General features: G+C 37.7%; 1 protein-coding gene across 1 annotated transcript in view; it reads right to left on the reverse strand.

Annotated features, from left to right (window-relative positions):
• Positions 1-15,027, reverse strand: part of LOC148946193 (GPALPP motifs-containing protein 1) — a 76,767-nt gene that overhangs the window by 10,964 nt on the left and 50,776 nt on the right. The window contains exons 2-4 of the mRNA XM_089098267.1: positions 7,964-8,306; positions 5,584-5,739; positions 3,819-3,974 (exon numbers count right to left, since the gene is read on the reverse strand). Coding sequence (XP_088954393.1) covers positions 3,819-3,974; positions 5,584-5,739; positions 7,964-8,305 — 654 coding nt within the window. The 5' untranslated portion in view covers position 8,306. The remainder of the gene's footprint in view (positions 1-3,818; positions 3,975-5,583; positions 5,740-7,963; positions 8,307-15,027) is intronic.

Below are 15,027 nucleotides of genomic sequence, written 5' to 3' on the forward strand. Positions count from 1 at the left end.
TGTAGCACGGATGGACGGAGCATCGTCCATCCATCGAAGCAAGAGACTCCATCATCCTTACTTTCAAAAACAAGCTTGTGTGAGCGAGTTTGTCAAATTCTCTCGGCTTTCGTCCAATTTCTAATCATTGACCATAGATCGTTAGGCGAGACCTCATCGGGAACATGTCTGCTTACAGAGAGCAAACGTCAGTGCAGCATTGCATGGTTTATCTTTATTGTTCGCATCATTGTCACTGCAACGGGAACAGCGAATAGCGTTTTTACAGTCCTTAGCAGCGTTACCGTACTCTTGGAGCTGAAAAAACCTCACCGACAAATACTGATACGAGTCTATTCGGAAGCGCTCATAGCCCAGAGTTATAGGGCTGTTCATTGCTAATTGTCAATCGTCCTTACTTTCAAAGACAAGCTTGTATGAGCGAGTTTGTCAAATTCTCTCGGCTTTCGTCCAATTTCTAATCATTGACCATAGATCGTTAGGCGAGACCTCATCGGGAACATGTCTTATAATAGCACAATGAGCAGGGGTCTTCAGCCGAGCATTAGTGTCTGTAGCACTGTTTATCGCTTCAGCAAGAGACTTTGCTGCATCTTTGTCATCAAAGATGCTAAGAGGCCTCAGGCTCACTATATGGTTGTCGCAATCATCGGCACGGCCCTCAAGATACTCCTTGCGACTGTCGGGCTTTTTGAGTCCTTTCGGAGGTTGTTTGAGAATCAGAGTAAGAAGTTTTGCTGTATCCGAAGAGTTTGTCGCATTTGCAGTCGCAATAGCCTTATTTTGTGTCAGTCTGAAGAAACTTAGGTGGTCAGTAAGATCGTCCACAGTAGAATGAAGTTCATTGACCTCTCGACTCTGTGTGGCTGTGACCTCCCCTGAGAGTACGGGTACCTCGTCAGGATCATAGATTACAAACTTGGGGGTGGATACTTTCTTCTCTTCACAGATCCAGATGGCTCTTATCAGATAAAAAACCATGTCCTGGGGCTGAACACGATCTGTAGAACGAGTACACATAGCAGCTAACTGCCATAAGTCATCCTTTACCTTAGTCAGCATATCAGCTTTGAAATACTGTACTGCCTTCGCCACTATTTCATCATACTTGTTCCCCACTTTGATCGCCCGGTAGACGAAGTTCAAAACAGGGCTATAAACCAAGTCTGGCTTCACACTGCTTATTTCCCATTCTGAATGAAATGACTTCTGACGCAGTAAGCAAAATCAGTGGGCGGTCCGATTCAGATACAAAATCACAAAGCTATAGTCCAATCAGAGTGGTCGGGGTGGAGCAAATAGTCATCAAAGAATACTGAAATCACCCAGGAACAAGGGAAGCGTAAGGACCCCCTCGCCTATTTGCGGGTAACCAAATACCGGCGGATACAATACGGCACTTCCAGGGGGTCCCTTCCCCTCTTCTGCTTGTTCTTAGCACAAAATAAGCACCTTAATGATATTGGAACAAAGATAAATAAACATAACTAAACATCTCTATGAAAAAACGCACGTTGAGTCCCTTAAAAAAAAACGATTCCTCCTAATCACGCTTTACGACTCTCGCTTTACTCGTCAACACAACCACATCCCTCAATCATACAATTCATTATCTAAGAGCTTCCCCCCTTCCTCCCCGAAAATACAGCTACCTTAACCTTACAAAATAATAATAAATAGATAAAAACAAAAAACAAACCGACATAATACTGATAATAGTTATTAAAACAAAACAAAACTCAAATATTAATTAACTCTATTTTTTGAAATTCAAAGATATTTTGTCAAATTATTTTTAAAAGACACTAGGGAGCTCCTACACCTCAGCCCTTGTGGAAGCACGTTCCATACATTCACGCACGCCACATCCGGTGCAAAATCCGACCGTACTGTAGGTGTTCGTCTCACCAGAAGGTTTGAGGCAGATCTCGGGTTCCTAGGATGTTGTTCCGATACCAACTGGAATAGACTGTGGAATTCTGATGGAAGTAATCCGAACAAAGTTTGAAAACGATAACTGAGCATGATAAATGATAAAGTGATTCACGGGATAGAAAATCGTCCATATTTCCGATTATTTTCAGGGCACGTTTGTGGATTGAATCAAGCCTTTTCAGGTGGGATGTAAATGTTGAGTGCCAAATTGACGCACAGTACTGGAGATGAGGCTTGATGAGTCCATTATATAGAAGACGAAGGGTTTTTTGAGGGAATTTGCGTTTCAGTTTCCTGATAATCCCAAGATTACGAGAGAGCTTCAGCTCCACAGCGTGGATGTGATGTTCGAAGGATAAGTTTTCGTCAAGGAGTACACCTAGGTACCTGACCTTAGCATACACATTGTACACACATAGCATTTTTGGGTTACCTCTCCCCCTCCCCAAGTCGAAATTTTAGATCCACTTGATCATTGAAAGCTCCCATTCAATCCATCAAACCATTTTCAAGACATTACAAATAATTTGAAAACCCGGGTAGACGTAGCGTCTTTTGATTTGCTCAGGTGCCCATATCATTCTCAGATGAAAAACTGGGAATCCTGGTCTAGCGAACGATCCCTAATAGACTTTTTTAATAAACCTATCAGTGAACAACCTCAAATTTGGATAATTTAGGACCATGTCCCAAGGGGTGTGGGGTTACGTTGATTTCAGGGGCATACTTATCAGGTCTTTCGATATTTCTAAGCAAAAACTGGGTCAAAATTCGGATCCAATATCACAGAACTTACGGGGGGGGATTTAGAAGAAAAAGGGCATGGGGGAGGCTGGTTGTGTTCAAACCACTTTCAACCCTAAAAACGGCATTAGAAGATTCAATTTCTAATCGGACAACCCTAACATAAGAAGCGGCCCGCACAGAAATTTTGTTGGCCCTTTTTGGGTCCTTTCTAGGGGGAACTATTTGTTTTATTTTTTCTTTTGCCCTCAGCTGATCCGCAGGAAAATATTTTTGGCCCCTTTATTAAAGGGAGCATGCCCCGGAATTTTTCTTTGTAAATTAGGTTCCTCTTCGGCCAAGAACTTTCGGCAAGAACTAACTTATCAAGGACAAAAAGCTTTTTGGCCCATTTCCGAGTCCCTTGCCCTTCCCACGATAAAATTTTTGATCCTTTTGACCCAGAGAACGATCCCAAGTTCCGAGCTAATCGCACACTCAATGTCAAACAATGCCCCTTTTCCCATTATAAATCATATGCGTATTCTTTTGCATTTACATTATTAAATTTGCATTATTTAGAGCCCTCGCCCCAGGGCTCTGTGGGCCATGTCATCTTCCGAATCATGTTATTTGGAAATTTGAATTTTTTTTTTAATGGAATACCTCCCTCTAAAATTTCTATCTGATGTCTTTGGGGGTTAAGGGGGATCCGGGTAGCAAAAGGACAAGAAAGGGGGGTCAGTTGCAGTCCAATCACTGTCGAGTCTTAAAAAGACCACTAGAACTTTCAGTTTCCAATCCAATGAGCCCCCTCCGAAGTTTCTCGACCACTCCTTCCATAGGAAGTGAAAGTTCTATTTCAAATTTACAGCTTGAATTTATAATTTCTATGTCAACAAGGAAAACAACGGAACTTCTTTTTCTGTCAAGGGAGGACGACAAAATGTCAACATGATCAAACGCCCGCTGTATCGACAGAGAATCAAATCAAGCAGCAAAACTTCTTGTCCTGTGGACAGAGATGCTAAATCAGACAATACTTAGGCTGATCTTCGGGAAGTACTGGAATTTGACAGGTGTGTTTCAGTTAAATAAAGCGGCAAAAAATGCTCACTTACCAATAATTTTTTACACAGAATAACATGAAAAAAACTCACTGCTTTTCTTTTGAGGGATTTTTGGTGTGCTTTGAGCAGAGATTCCTTTCTTCCTTCTCCACAGTGTTCTTGAGCAATTTCGTCCATTTGACGGTCTCTTTCGGATACAAGGTGCTTTTCCATAAGTTCAACATTGATCCTTTCTTTACTGTGAGACTGAAAAATGTTGGACATGTTTATTTACAACTACGATAAATTTGTTTGGTCACATACATTTCAACAAAACTTTTTCATCCCAAAGTCTTGAAAGTTAGAGACATTATTTCAGTAAGGGGCTACAATAGGGATCGAAAATTCCTATAACATGAGCCGGAATTGTAGTGATTTAATTAAAAGAGGCAAACTCGTACTAAATTCTTATAGAAATTCGACAACAACAGTTTCCCTGCTCCTTATCCCTCTCCGCAGTAAAATTGTCGACTCTTTCCCAGGTAAATATGCAGTTACTTACTTCCCAGACGAGAGAGGAGCTCAAAGTTCCTCAGAACCTGAAAACTGGTTGATCTTACAAAAAAACAGGGGAAGGGGGCAACCGTTTCGACACTACCAGGTCCAGGTCCAAAGCCTGGACCTGGCAGGCACCTTTTTACAGGTGCCTGCTGTTGTCTCAATATCAACAAAATTTGAAAGAGGTTTTTCTAAAGGCAATCCCAAGAAGGCGGGCATTGAACAAGTTTAAAATTGATTCCAACAGTCGTAGAAGCAACAAAGGATATATTTTAAGACTAGAAGCCTGTCTTCCGATAGTCAATATTTTAAATCTTTAGTTGAAATTCCTTGCTATATTATCTCCTTGACTAAATCTCTCAATGCCATTAGCGCCACCAAATTTAAACTACACAAGACAAGAAATTTCAATTTTGTATTTGCATCAAAAGCAAAACTACATGGCTGCAATAAAGCCTTTTACATTGAAGTCAAATATAAAACAAAATTTTTTCGATTAGATCTAGCATTAGGGTTATCATTTTTTTTTTTAATTAGCCTTTTTTGCAATTTCTGGATGTTTTGGGTTTTAGAAAAATGACTCAATCCCGATCCCAATTGAATTTCAAGCCCAATATAAAAAGTAGTCAGATTTTGTATAGTACCAAGAGTACTTAAATAATGATTTTTTTTTTTAAAAATTGTTCAAAAACTTGAAGCGACAATTCATTTTTTTTTTTTTTTTTTTTTTTTTTTTTTTTTTTAATGTCAAGGTGCTAGAAAAATATCACTGGATTTTTTAAATTTAGCATACAAAATTGCACTGGAATGTGTTTCTAAGCATTATTCTTTTATTTTTTTCTTCCTTTTTTTGAAGCCGAAACCCCCAAATTCAACAAAAGAAAACAATTTTTTTTTAAATAAGGTTAAACTAGAAGTGATCATAAGATTCCGATTGCATTTTTCGAATTCAGAATAAAACTTTTGTTTAACAAAAACATATTCTGTATTGATGCAACAACCGAAGCATGCTTTTCAAATGTATTTTCGTCATAGGCACCAAAAGTCCGACCGAAAAATTGAAAAAAGGAGGATAAAAACTAAAGTTTTTTGAGGAAATCCAATTCTATTTTAGGATTCAGCATACAAAACTGTACGACAGAAAATTTTCTAAATAATTTTCGAAAAAAATCGAAAACCAAAAATTCAAAAAAAAACAAACTTTCAAAGATACATGTCCAAACCAAGGCCTTAACTGTTTATTTATTATGGTGATTATAACAATCTAATTTAACGACATTAATAAAAGTCATACGAAAAAAAATGAAGATTGACTTGCCGAAGATTTTCCAGGAGCATCTGTCCACGAACTATCAATTACGGCATCTGAAGCTTGTTTCTTTGAAAAGGTTCTTGGGCCAAGACCAAATTGCTTTGCTTTGGCTTCTGGAAGCTCCAGCATCCAGGATTCTCGGCTTTTCTTGGCATTCTGGTCCTGAATAGGATAAAATTATTGTAGTAGCAACTTTTTTTACAAGTTAAAAGTAGCTTAACTGTGATAAAGGTCTATGACACTTAGAACCCCCCCCCCCCCGGCCTGAACAAAAAAATCTCACTGATTTTAAATGTATATGCCAAAAATTTTCGATAATCTTCTGCTAACTATCTGTTTACTTTAAGTTCCTGATAAAAAGAACCCCACAACTGTTTACATTCATCTACTTGTGCAAGTTTCTCACTTATTGACTGTAACCTACGACAACACTTATAATCGTAAATACTATTTGAAAAAAAGGAAAAAGAGTTACCAAAGAGGTTTTCACAAACATCTGTCATTGTGTATACCCAGACACGGAAATGTATGTCGTGCTGTTACCGATATGTGTCAATTACAGAATCAGTCGTGCATTGTTGCATTTGCATATTCACTTGTTGCTTTTTTTCATTGGTTTGATTGTTTTTTTTTTGTTTTTTTTTGTTTTTTTTTGCTCTGGCTATAGCCTATATTGATTCTACAAGCCATCACCTGTTGCCACAATAGGAGTGGTTTCTGTCTAAGATCTCTACATTTGGTTTGATCCAGGCTCAGTATGACATAGACTGATCACAGAAATAATGAAATTATAGTGGGCCAATGCTAGGTTTTTCTCATAAGACGGATTTTGTCTTTTTTTACGACACCAAAGGCTTTTACAGCGATCAATACACTTAGCCTATGTAACACCAGATAAGTATCAATCATAAAATTCTTTTGACTTTAAAAAACAGGTAATCAAGTTCCATAAAATTGAGCCCAATTGGTCTTCTATGTTATTTCCCAATTCTATGGCAATGATAAAGCCTTGACATTTTATTATTATGTATTATTGTAATTGACAAGCCTAATGTCAATCAATGAGCATAATTATTTGGTCAGCAATACATTTCAGACAAAACGACGCGATTTGCGTACATTTTAACATAGTTTTCTTTAAACATTTCTAGAAGTAGGGAGTTAAACAATCCCTTGCGTCTCTTATGCATCAGATAAATCTAAAATGTGGTAGAAGATATGCAACACCACCAATCCCTACCAAACAGTTGAGCGAAGATAGTTTGACGTATGAAGTGTCTATGAAGCGCATGAACCAGGAGCATACAATGAAGCAGTCAATTGTTTAGGTAATTAGCTAATCCTTGGTCAATCTGAGATTCTTAAGGCACCTTATTTTCTACAACATTTCTAAAGAAAGGTTACTAGATGTTCACTTTAAATTAAGATATTTATTTCATGCATAAGCCTGTCGTATAGGCAAAACTCGTCTCCAAATTATTTGCAAACTACCTTCTTTTTCCGTTTTTGCTTGCTATTCCCTCCCCACAAATCACACAATCGATTTTTGATAGGTTATCCGAGCAACTAATGTTTAGTGTAATAAAAAGAACTCCGAATGTTTTATAAAGTATTTCACCTGCATTTTGCAAAAGTTCTTGAAATGTCCCTACAACCCAAATATTAAACATTTGATCCTTCTTTTGTTCCATGACTTTTCTGGTATTTTGTTTCTATTGCTCTTTTTGTTTTTGTAATTTGCTAATTTAAAAAGTTTTATTGTATTTTTAATGGTAAATATAGATTGCGGTTTATTGCGAGCTTGTAAGATAAGCCAATATTTATTTAAAGAAGTTTATCACAAGCTCTAATAGAAGGGAAATCTCTTCTAATGTCAAGTTAAGAAAAAAAACGAAACGATAAAGAACAACAAAAACCGACCTCAAAACAAACTTTACATCAAGAGAGGTGGGATAACATATCCTCTTCTGGAAGGCCAGATAAAAGAAACTTTTTCGGGATAAACCAATGAAACCCCTCCCCCCGCAAATCTTACAACAATCCTTGGACACTCTCCCCCTCCTAAGGCTCAGCCCTGTGAACACCCTTGACTAGGAAGATTTTCCCTTTCTTAGGCAAGTAGGTATGTGTCTCAGTAAGCAATTACAACCACAGTATTTAACTTACTATGTTAACTATCAAAGGTATGCAGCAACTAGACTATTTGTAGTGAATGAGCTAAAATACAAATAAAAAGAAGGCAAAATAAAATTAAGAGGCTACTGATAGGTTTCTTGATCAGAATTGCCCCTATTCTATATTTTTATAGCTAGGTAGCAGCCAAGTCCCTCATATAAGAGGCTTAGCCCATTCTAGAAAATTTCGAGTTACACCTAGCACAACTTACACCTAACAATTTGTCTTTCATCAATCTAGCTCTCTTTTCAACTTCTTCCAATTCATCATATCCTCCAGATTTATTTGCGGGTAAGGGACCATAAACTTCTTCATCACTTTCGCTTTCATTGGCTTTTGGTAAGGTAGTCACGTTCTTCAATAGATGCGGCGGGAGTGGAGGGCCATACAAGTCATCCTCAACTGGGTCGCTCTCAGTTGTTAATAGATTTGGAGTAGTTTCTATGGCTGAGATATCCTCATTTTTTAAGCTAGGAGGAAGAGCAGGGCCATAAACATTTTCTCCTTGAGAAGTTTCTACAAGGTGCGCCGGTTTGGGGCTATAAGATGACATTCTGAAAAAATATGAAAAAAATGAGTAAATGAAAATATTATTCTTTTTTTTTTTAAAGAAAAATCAGTCAGTGTCTGATGTAAACAAAATCGCAGCTAAGTTTTTAGGATGTGACCTTTCTTCAATGGAAAAAGATTAGTCTCTAAAATCAAAAGAGTATAAACTCAATACTTTTTGACATAGGTGCGCTTCAGAGTAGCTGAAATGCCTCTAACTTCAAATCACCATCTCTTCCCATTATATATAGCAGGCATATTTGGGAAATTTCTTGTTTTTTATACGTAGGATTAATTAAAAAAAACTTTTTCGACAAAATAAGTTTTTCAAAGAAAAGTAAAGAACTCCATTAAACAAAAATGAGCAAAAATAAAAGTAAATAATCTACCAAGTGTGAACCTGCCATAAATCAGCATCGATAAATAAATAGAACCCAAAACGAACAGAAATTATAATAAATAACTGGTTCAAACTCAAAACGAGCAGAAATTACATAATATGGCCGCAAACCCCTATGCCTTTCCATGTCCAGAACATAATTTGCACTCTACTGATAAAAATATAAATGTTTTTACTTTTATAACTTTAATAAATCAAATAATATTATCACTTGGATTACTAAATATCAGTATATGTATATTAAACTGACAATGCACATTCATTTGTATTTTTTCAGTAAAGTATAAATTTTGTTCTCGCCCTGCGAAGGTCCAGGGTTTTATAACCCGACTGAGTTTAATTTCAACTCGCTTCGCTTTTTACTCAGAAAATTATTGCAATATATTCACATCTAGGAATTCGGTTATTTATTAGTGAATATTTTTAATTGTTTCATGCTTAGTGGATATACTGGTTCGATTCTTGCTCATTTTTAGTTCAATGGAGATCTTTACTTTTCTTTGAAAAACATGTTTTATGTAAAAAGTTTTTTTAACTAATTTTTATTTGTTTTATATTGACATAGTTTTTTCAGGGAAAAAGAAAATAATTCTTTAAATCTTTTGGTTTTTTAAAAATTTATAGTTTGGCCAGCTATTTGTATGCTCGAGAAAAATTTTCAGCAATTTTTAACAAAATACACCCTTTTAAAAATCTGGACACAAATAGTAGTGTTTAATTTACTTTCATACCTCCTCTAGTTGACCTGAAATTGAAAATTTGATACTATTCGCAAAAAAATCTGTTTAATTTCTTTGATAGCTTGGATACACTTGCGCTATTTTGATTTGGTTAAATTTTAAGAGCAGAAGTAGCCCCGAAAGTTTGAACACAATACCATAAGTCGTTCTTGGGATGCTGCTGAGATTTCTTATTGGGAATTAACATTAACACAGTGCATTTTGATTTAATCTTAAGGCAGCATTTAGTTGTTAAACATAATGGGCAAATGGAAGGGTGGGCGTGGGGGGGTGGTAGTGGAAGAGGAATTAGTTGCTCTCCAATCACTTTCGACTATTAAAGAGGAATCAGCCCTTTCTATTTTCAATCGAATGAGGCCTTTTCAAAGTTCCCACGACAACTCCTTCGATACGAATTGCCCTGGTCTAAACAACAACAACAACAAAAAATAATACATTAAACTCACATCAAATCGTTACTATAAAAATGTCAAGCCTTACAATCACTTTCGACTATTAAAAAGGGCACTAGGCCTTTCGATTTCCGATCGAATGAGCCCTTTTTGAAACGACAACGCTTTCTATAAACACCTTATATGCCCCCAGGGCATAAATTACAACCCTTACCCTAAGGTCTGTTAGGGTGGTTTTCATTCTCTAAGACCGAATTTCCAGAACTTCAACTATGTTAAACAAAATGGATATCTCAAAATTTTGATTGGATGTGTTTGGGGAAATGGTGGGCGTGAGAGGAGCGGTAGTCGCTCTCCAATCATTTTCAACTATTAAAAATGGCCCTAGCCCTTTCAATTTCTAATCAAATGAGCCCTTTTGAAGTTTCTACGACAAAACTTTCAACAAAATCTGATATGCCCCCAGGACATAACTTACAACTCACGCTCTGAGTGCTGGGGGGGGGTTGTCATTTTCAAACACTTAATTTCCAGAACTTTCTACTACGTTGAACAAAATTGGTATCTGAAAATTTTGATTGGATGTATTTGGAGGAGTGTTGGGCGTGAGAGGGGGGTTAGTTACCCTCCAATCCCTTTCGACTACTACAAAGGACACTATCTCTTTCAATTTCGAATTGAAAGAGCCCCTTTTGAAGTTTACGATAACTCTATAAATAAAAACCTTATTTGCCCCCAGGGCAGAACTTACACCCTTTGCACTTGGGGCTCTGGGGGGGGGGGTGTCATCCTTAAATACATAATTTCCAAAATTTTCAACTACGTTGAACAAAATGGCTATTTCTAAACTTTGGTTGAATGTTTTTGGGAAAATGGTGAGCGTGAGAGGGGGTTTAATTACTCTCCACTCACTTTCGATTATAAAAAGGGCAATTTCAATTTCCAATCAAATGAGCCCTTTTTGAAATTTCTATAACAACTTTCTATATAAAATTTATATCCCCCCAGGGCACAGCTTAAAACTCTTTCACTGAGGGCTCTGAGGGGGTTAGCATCCTAAAAGACCTAATTTCAAGAACTTTCAACTACGTTGAACAAACTGGATATCTCAAAATTTTGATTATATGTGTTTGGGAAAATGGTGGACGTGAGAGGGGCGTTAGTTACTTTCCGATCACTTCTGATTATTAAAAAAGGCGCTAGCCTTTTCAATTTTCAATTGAATAAGCCCTTTTGAAGTTTCTACGCTTTCAATAAAAACCTTATACGCCCCCCGGACAAAACTTATAACCCTTGCCCTGGCGGCTGTGGGGGGGGGGGGGGTCTTCCATAAAGACCTAATTTCAAAACTTTCAACCACGTTGAATAAAATGGCTATCTGAAATATTGAGCAGATGTTTTAGGGAAAAAGATGCGCGTGAGAGGGGGGTTTGTTGCCCTCAAATCACTTTCGACTATTAAAAAGGGCACTAGCCCTTTGAATTTCCAATCGAATGAGCCCTTTTTTGAAGTTTCTACGACAAAGATTTCAATAAAAACCTTATATACCCCCAGCGCATAACTTATAACCCTTGCCCTGAAGACTGTGAAGAAGTGTCCTGCTCAAAGGTATAATTTCCTAAACTTTGGACTGCGTGGAACAAAATGGCTATCTCAAAATCTTTATTGGATGTGTTTGGGGAAATGGTGGGCGTGGAAGGGGTGTTAGTTGCTTTCCAATCACTTTCGACTATTAAAAAGGGCAATAGCCATTTCAATTTCCAATCGAATGAGTCCTTTTTGAAGTTTCTACGAAAACGCGTAATATAAAAACCTTATATTCACCCTTGGCATAATTTACAACCCTTTCCCTGAGGGCTGTGGGTGGGGGGGGGGGGGTGTCATCCTCGAAGACCTAATTTCCAGAACTCAAAAGTAAGTTGAATAAAATGGCCATCTCGAAATTTTGATCAAATGTGTTTGGGGAAAAGTTGGGCGTGAGAGGGGAGTTAGTTGCCTTCCAATCACTTTTGACTATAAAAAAAGGTACTAACCTTTTGAATTTCCATATAAATGAACCTTTTTTGAAGTTTCTACGACAACGCCTTCTATAAAAAACCTTAAAAGCCCCCGGAGCCTAACTTACAACCCCTGCCCTGAAGGTTGTGAGGGAGTGTCCTCCTCAAAAGCTTAATTTCTATCTGGAAATCAACTATGCTGAACAAAATGGCTATCTCAAAATTTCGATTGGATTTGATTCAAGAAATGGTGGGCGTGGAAGGGGTGTTAGTGACCTTCCAATCACTTTCGACTATTAAACAAGGCATAGGCCACTCCAATTTCCAATTGAATGAGCCCTTTTCGAAGTTTCTACGACAACTTCTTCGATACGAAGTGCCCTGCTCTAAAGGAAAAAAATAATAAATAATACATGGTGCCAACATCGTTCTTATATGCCCCCAGGGCATAACTTAAAACCCTTGCCCTGAGGGTTGTGGGGGAGTGTCCTCCTCTTTACTTATTCCCTGTTTCTTGTCTCGTTCTCGAGTGTCCCTGTTCTTTACTTAGGCAGTGCGATCGCGCTGCCTATGATTTATACAACATCTTTCTATATAATACTTATATGCCCCCAGGGCATAACTTACAACCCTTTCACTAAGGGCTCTGAGGGGGTTATCATCCTAAAAGACCTAATTTCCAGAACGCTCAACTACGTTGAACAAAATGGATATCTCAAAATTTTGATTGGATGTGTTTGGGACAATGGAGGGGTAGAGAAGGGCGTTAGTCACTATCCGATCACTTTCAACTATTAAAAAGGACACTAGTCCTTCAATTTCTAATTGAATGAGCCCTTTTGAAGTTTCTACAACAAAGCTTTCAATAAAAAACTTAATATGTAAGTTTTCATAACTTACAAACCTTGCCCTGAGGGCTGTTGAGGGAGGGGTGGTCGTCCTTAAAGACCTAATTTCCAAAACTTTCAACTACGTTGAATAAAATGGCTATCTAAAAATTTTGATTGGATGTGTTTGGTGAAAAGGTGGGCATGAGAGGGGGGTTAGTTGCCCTTAAATCACTTTCGACTATTAAAAAGGGTACTAGCCCTTTGAATTTCAGATGGAATGAACCCTTATTCAAGTTTCTACGACAAAGATTTCAGTAAAAACCTTATATGCCAACAGGGCATAACTTATAATTCTTGCCCTGAGGGTTGTGGGGGAGTGTCCTCCTCAAAAATATATTTTCTATCTGGAAACCAACTACGCTGAACAAAATGGCTATCTCAAAATTTTGATTGGCTGTGTTTGGGGGAATGAGGGGTGTGGGGGGGGGCTAGTTGCCCTCAAATCACTTTCGACTGTTAAAAGGGCACTAGCCCTTTGAATCTCCAATCGATTGAACTTTTTTTAAGTTTCTACAACAACACCTTCTTTAAAATCCTTATATGCCCCCAGGCATAACTTAAAACCCTTGCCCTGAGGGCTGTGGGGGAGTGTCCTCCTCAAAAACACATTTTCCATCTGGAAATCGACTACGCTGAACAAAATGGCTATCTCAAAATTTCGATTGGATGTGTTTGGGGGAATGATGGGCGTGGAAGGGGGGCTAGTTGCCCTCCAATCACTTTCGACTATCGAAAAGGGTACTAGAACTCTCAATTTCCAATCGAATGAGCCCCTTTTGAAGTTTCTACGACGACCCCTACCATATGAAGTGCCCTGCTCTAAAGGAACAAAATAATAAATAGTACATCGTTCCTATATGCCATCAGGGCAAAACTTACTAGCCTTGGCCCTAGTGTTTTGGGGGAGTATCCCCCTCAAAACATATTTTCTATATAGAACTCAACTACGCTGAATAAAATGGCTAGGTAAAAATTTTCATTGGATATACTCGAGGGAATGATGGGCGTGGGGAGGCTAGTTGCCCCTCATGCACTTTCGACTATTAAAATGGTTACTACCCGCTCCAATCTTCAATCGAATGAGCCCTTTTCGAAGTTCTTTCGACAACCCCTGCGTTACGAAGTGCCCGGGTATGGAGAAAAAAAACACATTGTGCCTACATCGTTCTTTGCTCTTTTTCGAATTCTCCTTTTTTACCCTCCCTGGCATCCTATAACACCTCAAATTACAAGTATGCACTAGTTTTTAGTCAAAAAGCTCAACAGACCCTAGATGGCATTCGTCGTTTTTCTTTTTGACATTAGTACCGGTTTCCAGTTTCATGAGCTCCCAATACTCTTTTAATTCAGCAATAAGAAAAAGTATTAAATCACGAGTAACAAAAGTTCACATGTGATCAATTATAAGTCTCTATCCCAGGAAAATCCTTTTTTCAATATTCCTTTAGAAGGGATGGTATCAAGTCAACCGAGCGCTTACGTACTCGGGCCACTTTAGCAGATAATTTTCTCCCGCCGGTTCTTGTCACCTTTCATTCCTCTGATTGTGCAAAGCGCGTATTTGTGAATAAGATGAAAATAACCCGATCAAAAGTATTTATATCTGAGTACTTACCACCAAAGCGCAAACAACTGTTAAATGTGGCACGTGATAAATTTGATGTTAGTAATGTGTGGACTCATGACGGCCGCATTTTAGCTAAACCAGAATATAGTTCAGCCATCTTGAAAATCAGGTCACTTAATGACCTAATCAGTGATCAATAATCCATTGTCGTGATATGTTAAACCAATATTTGTTTTGTTTTTGTTATTTAGAATTCTTTGTTTTGTTTCCTCACTTTTGTTTCTATAATTTTTGTTAGTGCTTTGTTGTTAAGATATTTAAGAGCAGTAATCTTTCGGTGGCTTAACGTTTTATCATGGATAGTAGGACCTGTCAGATATGGAAAGTACTAGGCCGTCTGCAAACCATTTATTATCTACCTCTATGGCTAATGATGATTTAAGTGAAGAAAATAATACACAAGCTATGAAAGCAAGTGATTATGTGGATAAAGAGCCGCTGAAGAAATGGTCACTTAAAGATGATAGTTTTTTCATTTTGGAATTATCAGGGCCTCAGGATAGCATATCCTACTCTGTGTAACATTTATGAGTGATATAGAACAATCACTGTTAGTAATAGGACCTTGTGAGACATTTATCATAAATAAGAATAATTATAAAATGAGGAATTTCCAATTTCCAGGATATGTTAGTGAAAGAAAAGAACGGCAGGTTATGAAGCGATATGAGGTTTGGCAT

Source organism: Artemia sp. Qi Xiang Cuo, chromosome 12 (assembly GCF_049724085.1).
Source record: "Artemia sp. Qi Xiang Cuo chromosome 12, ASM4972408v1, whole genome shotgun sequence".
NCBI lineage: Eukaryota > Metazoa > Arthropoda > Branchiopoda > Anostraca > Artemiidae > Artemia > Artemia sp. Qi Xiang Cuo.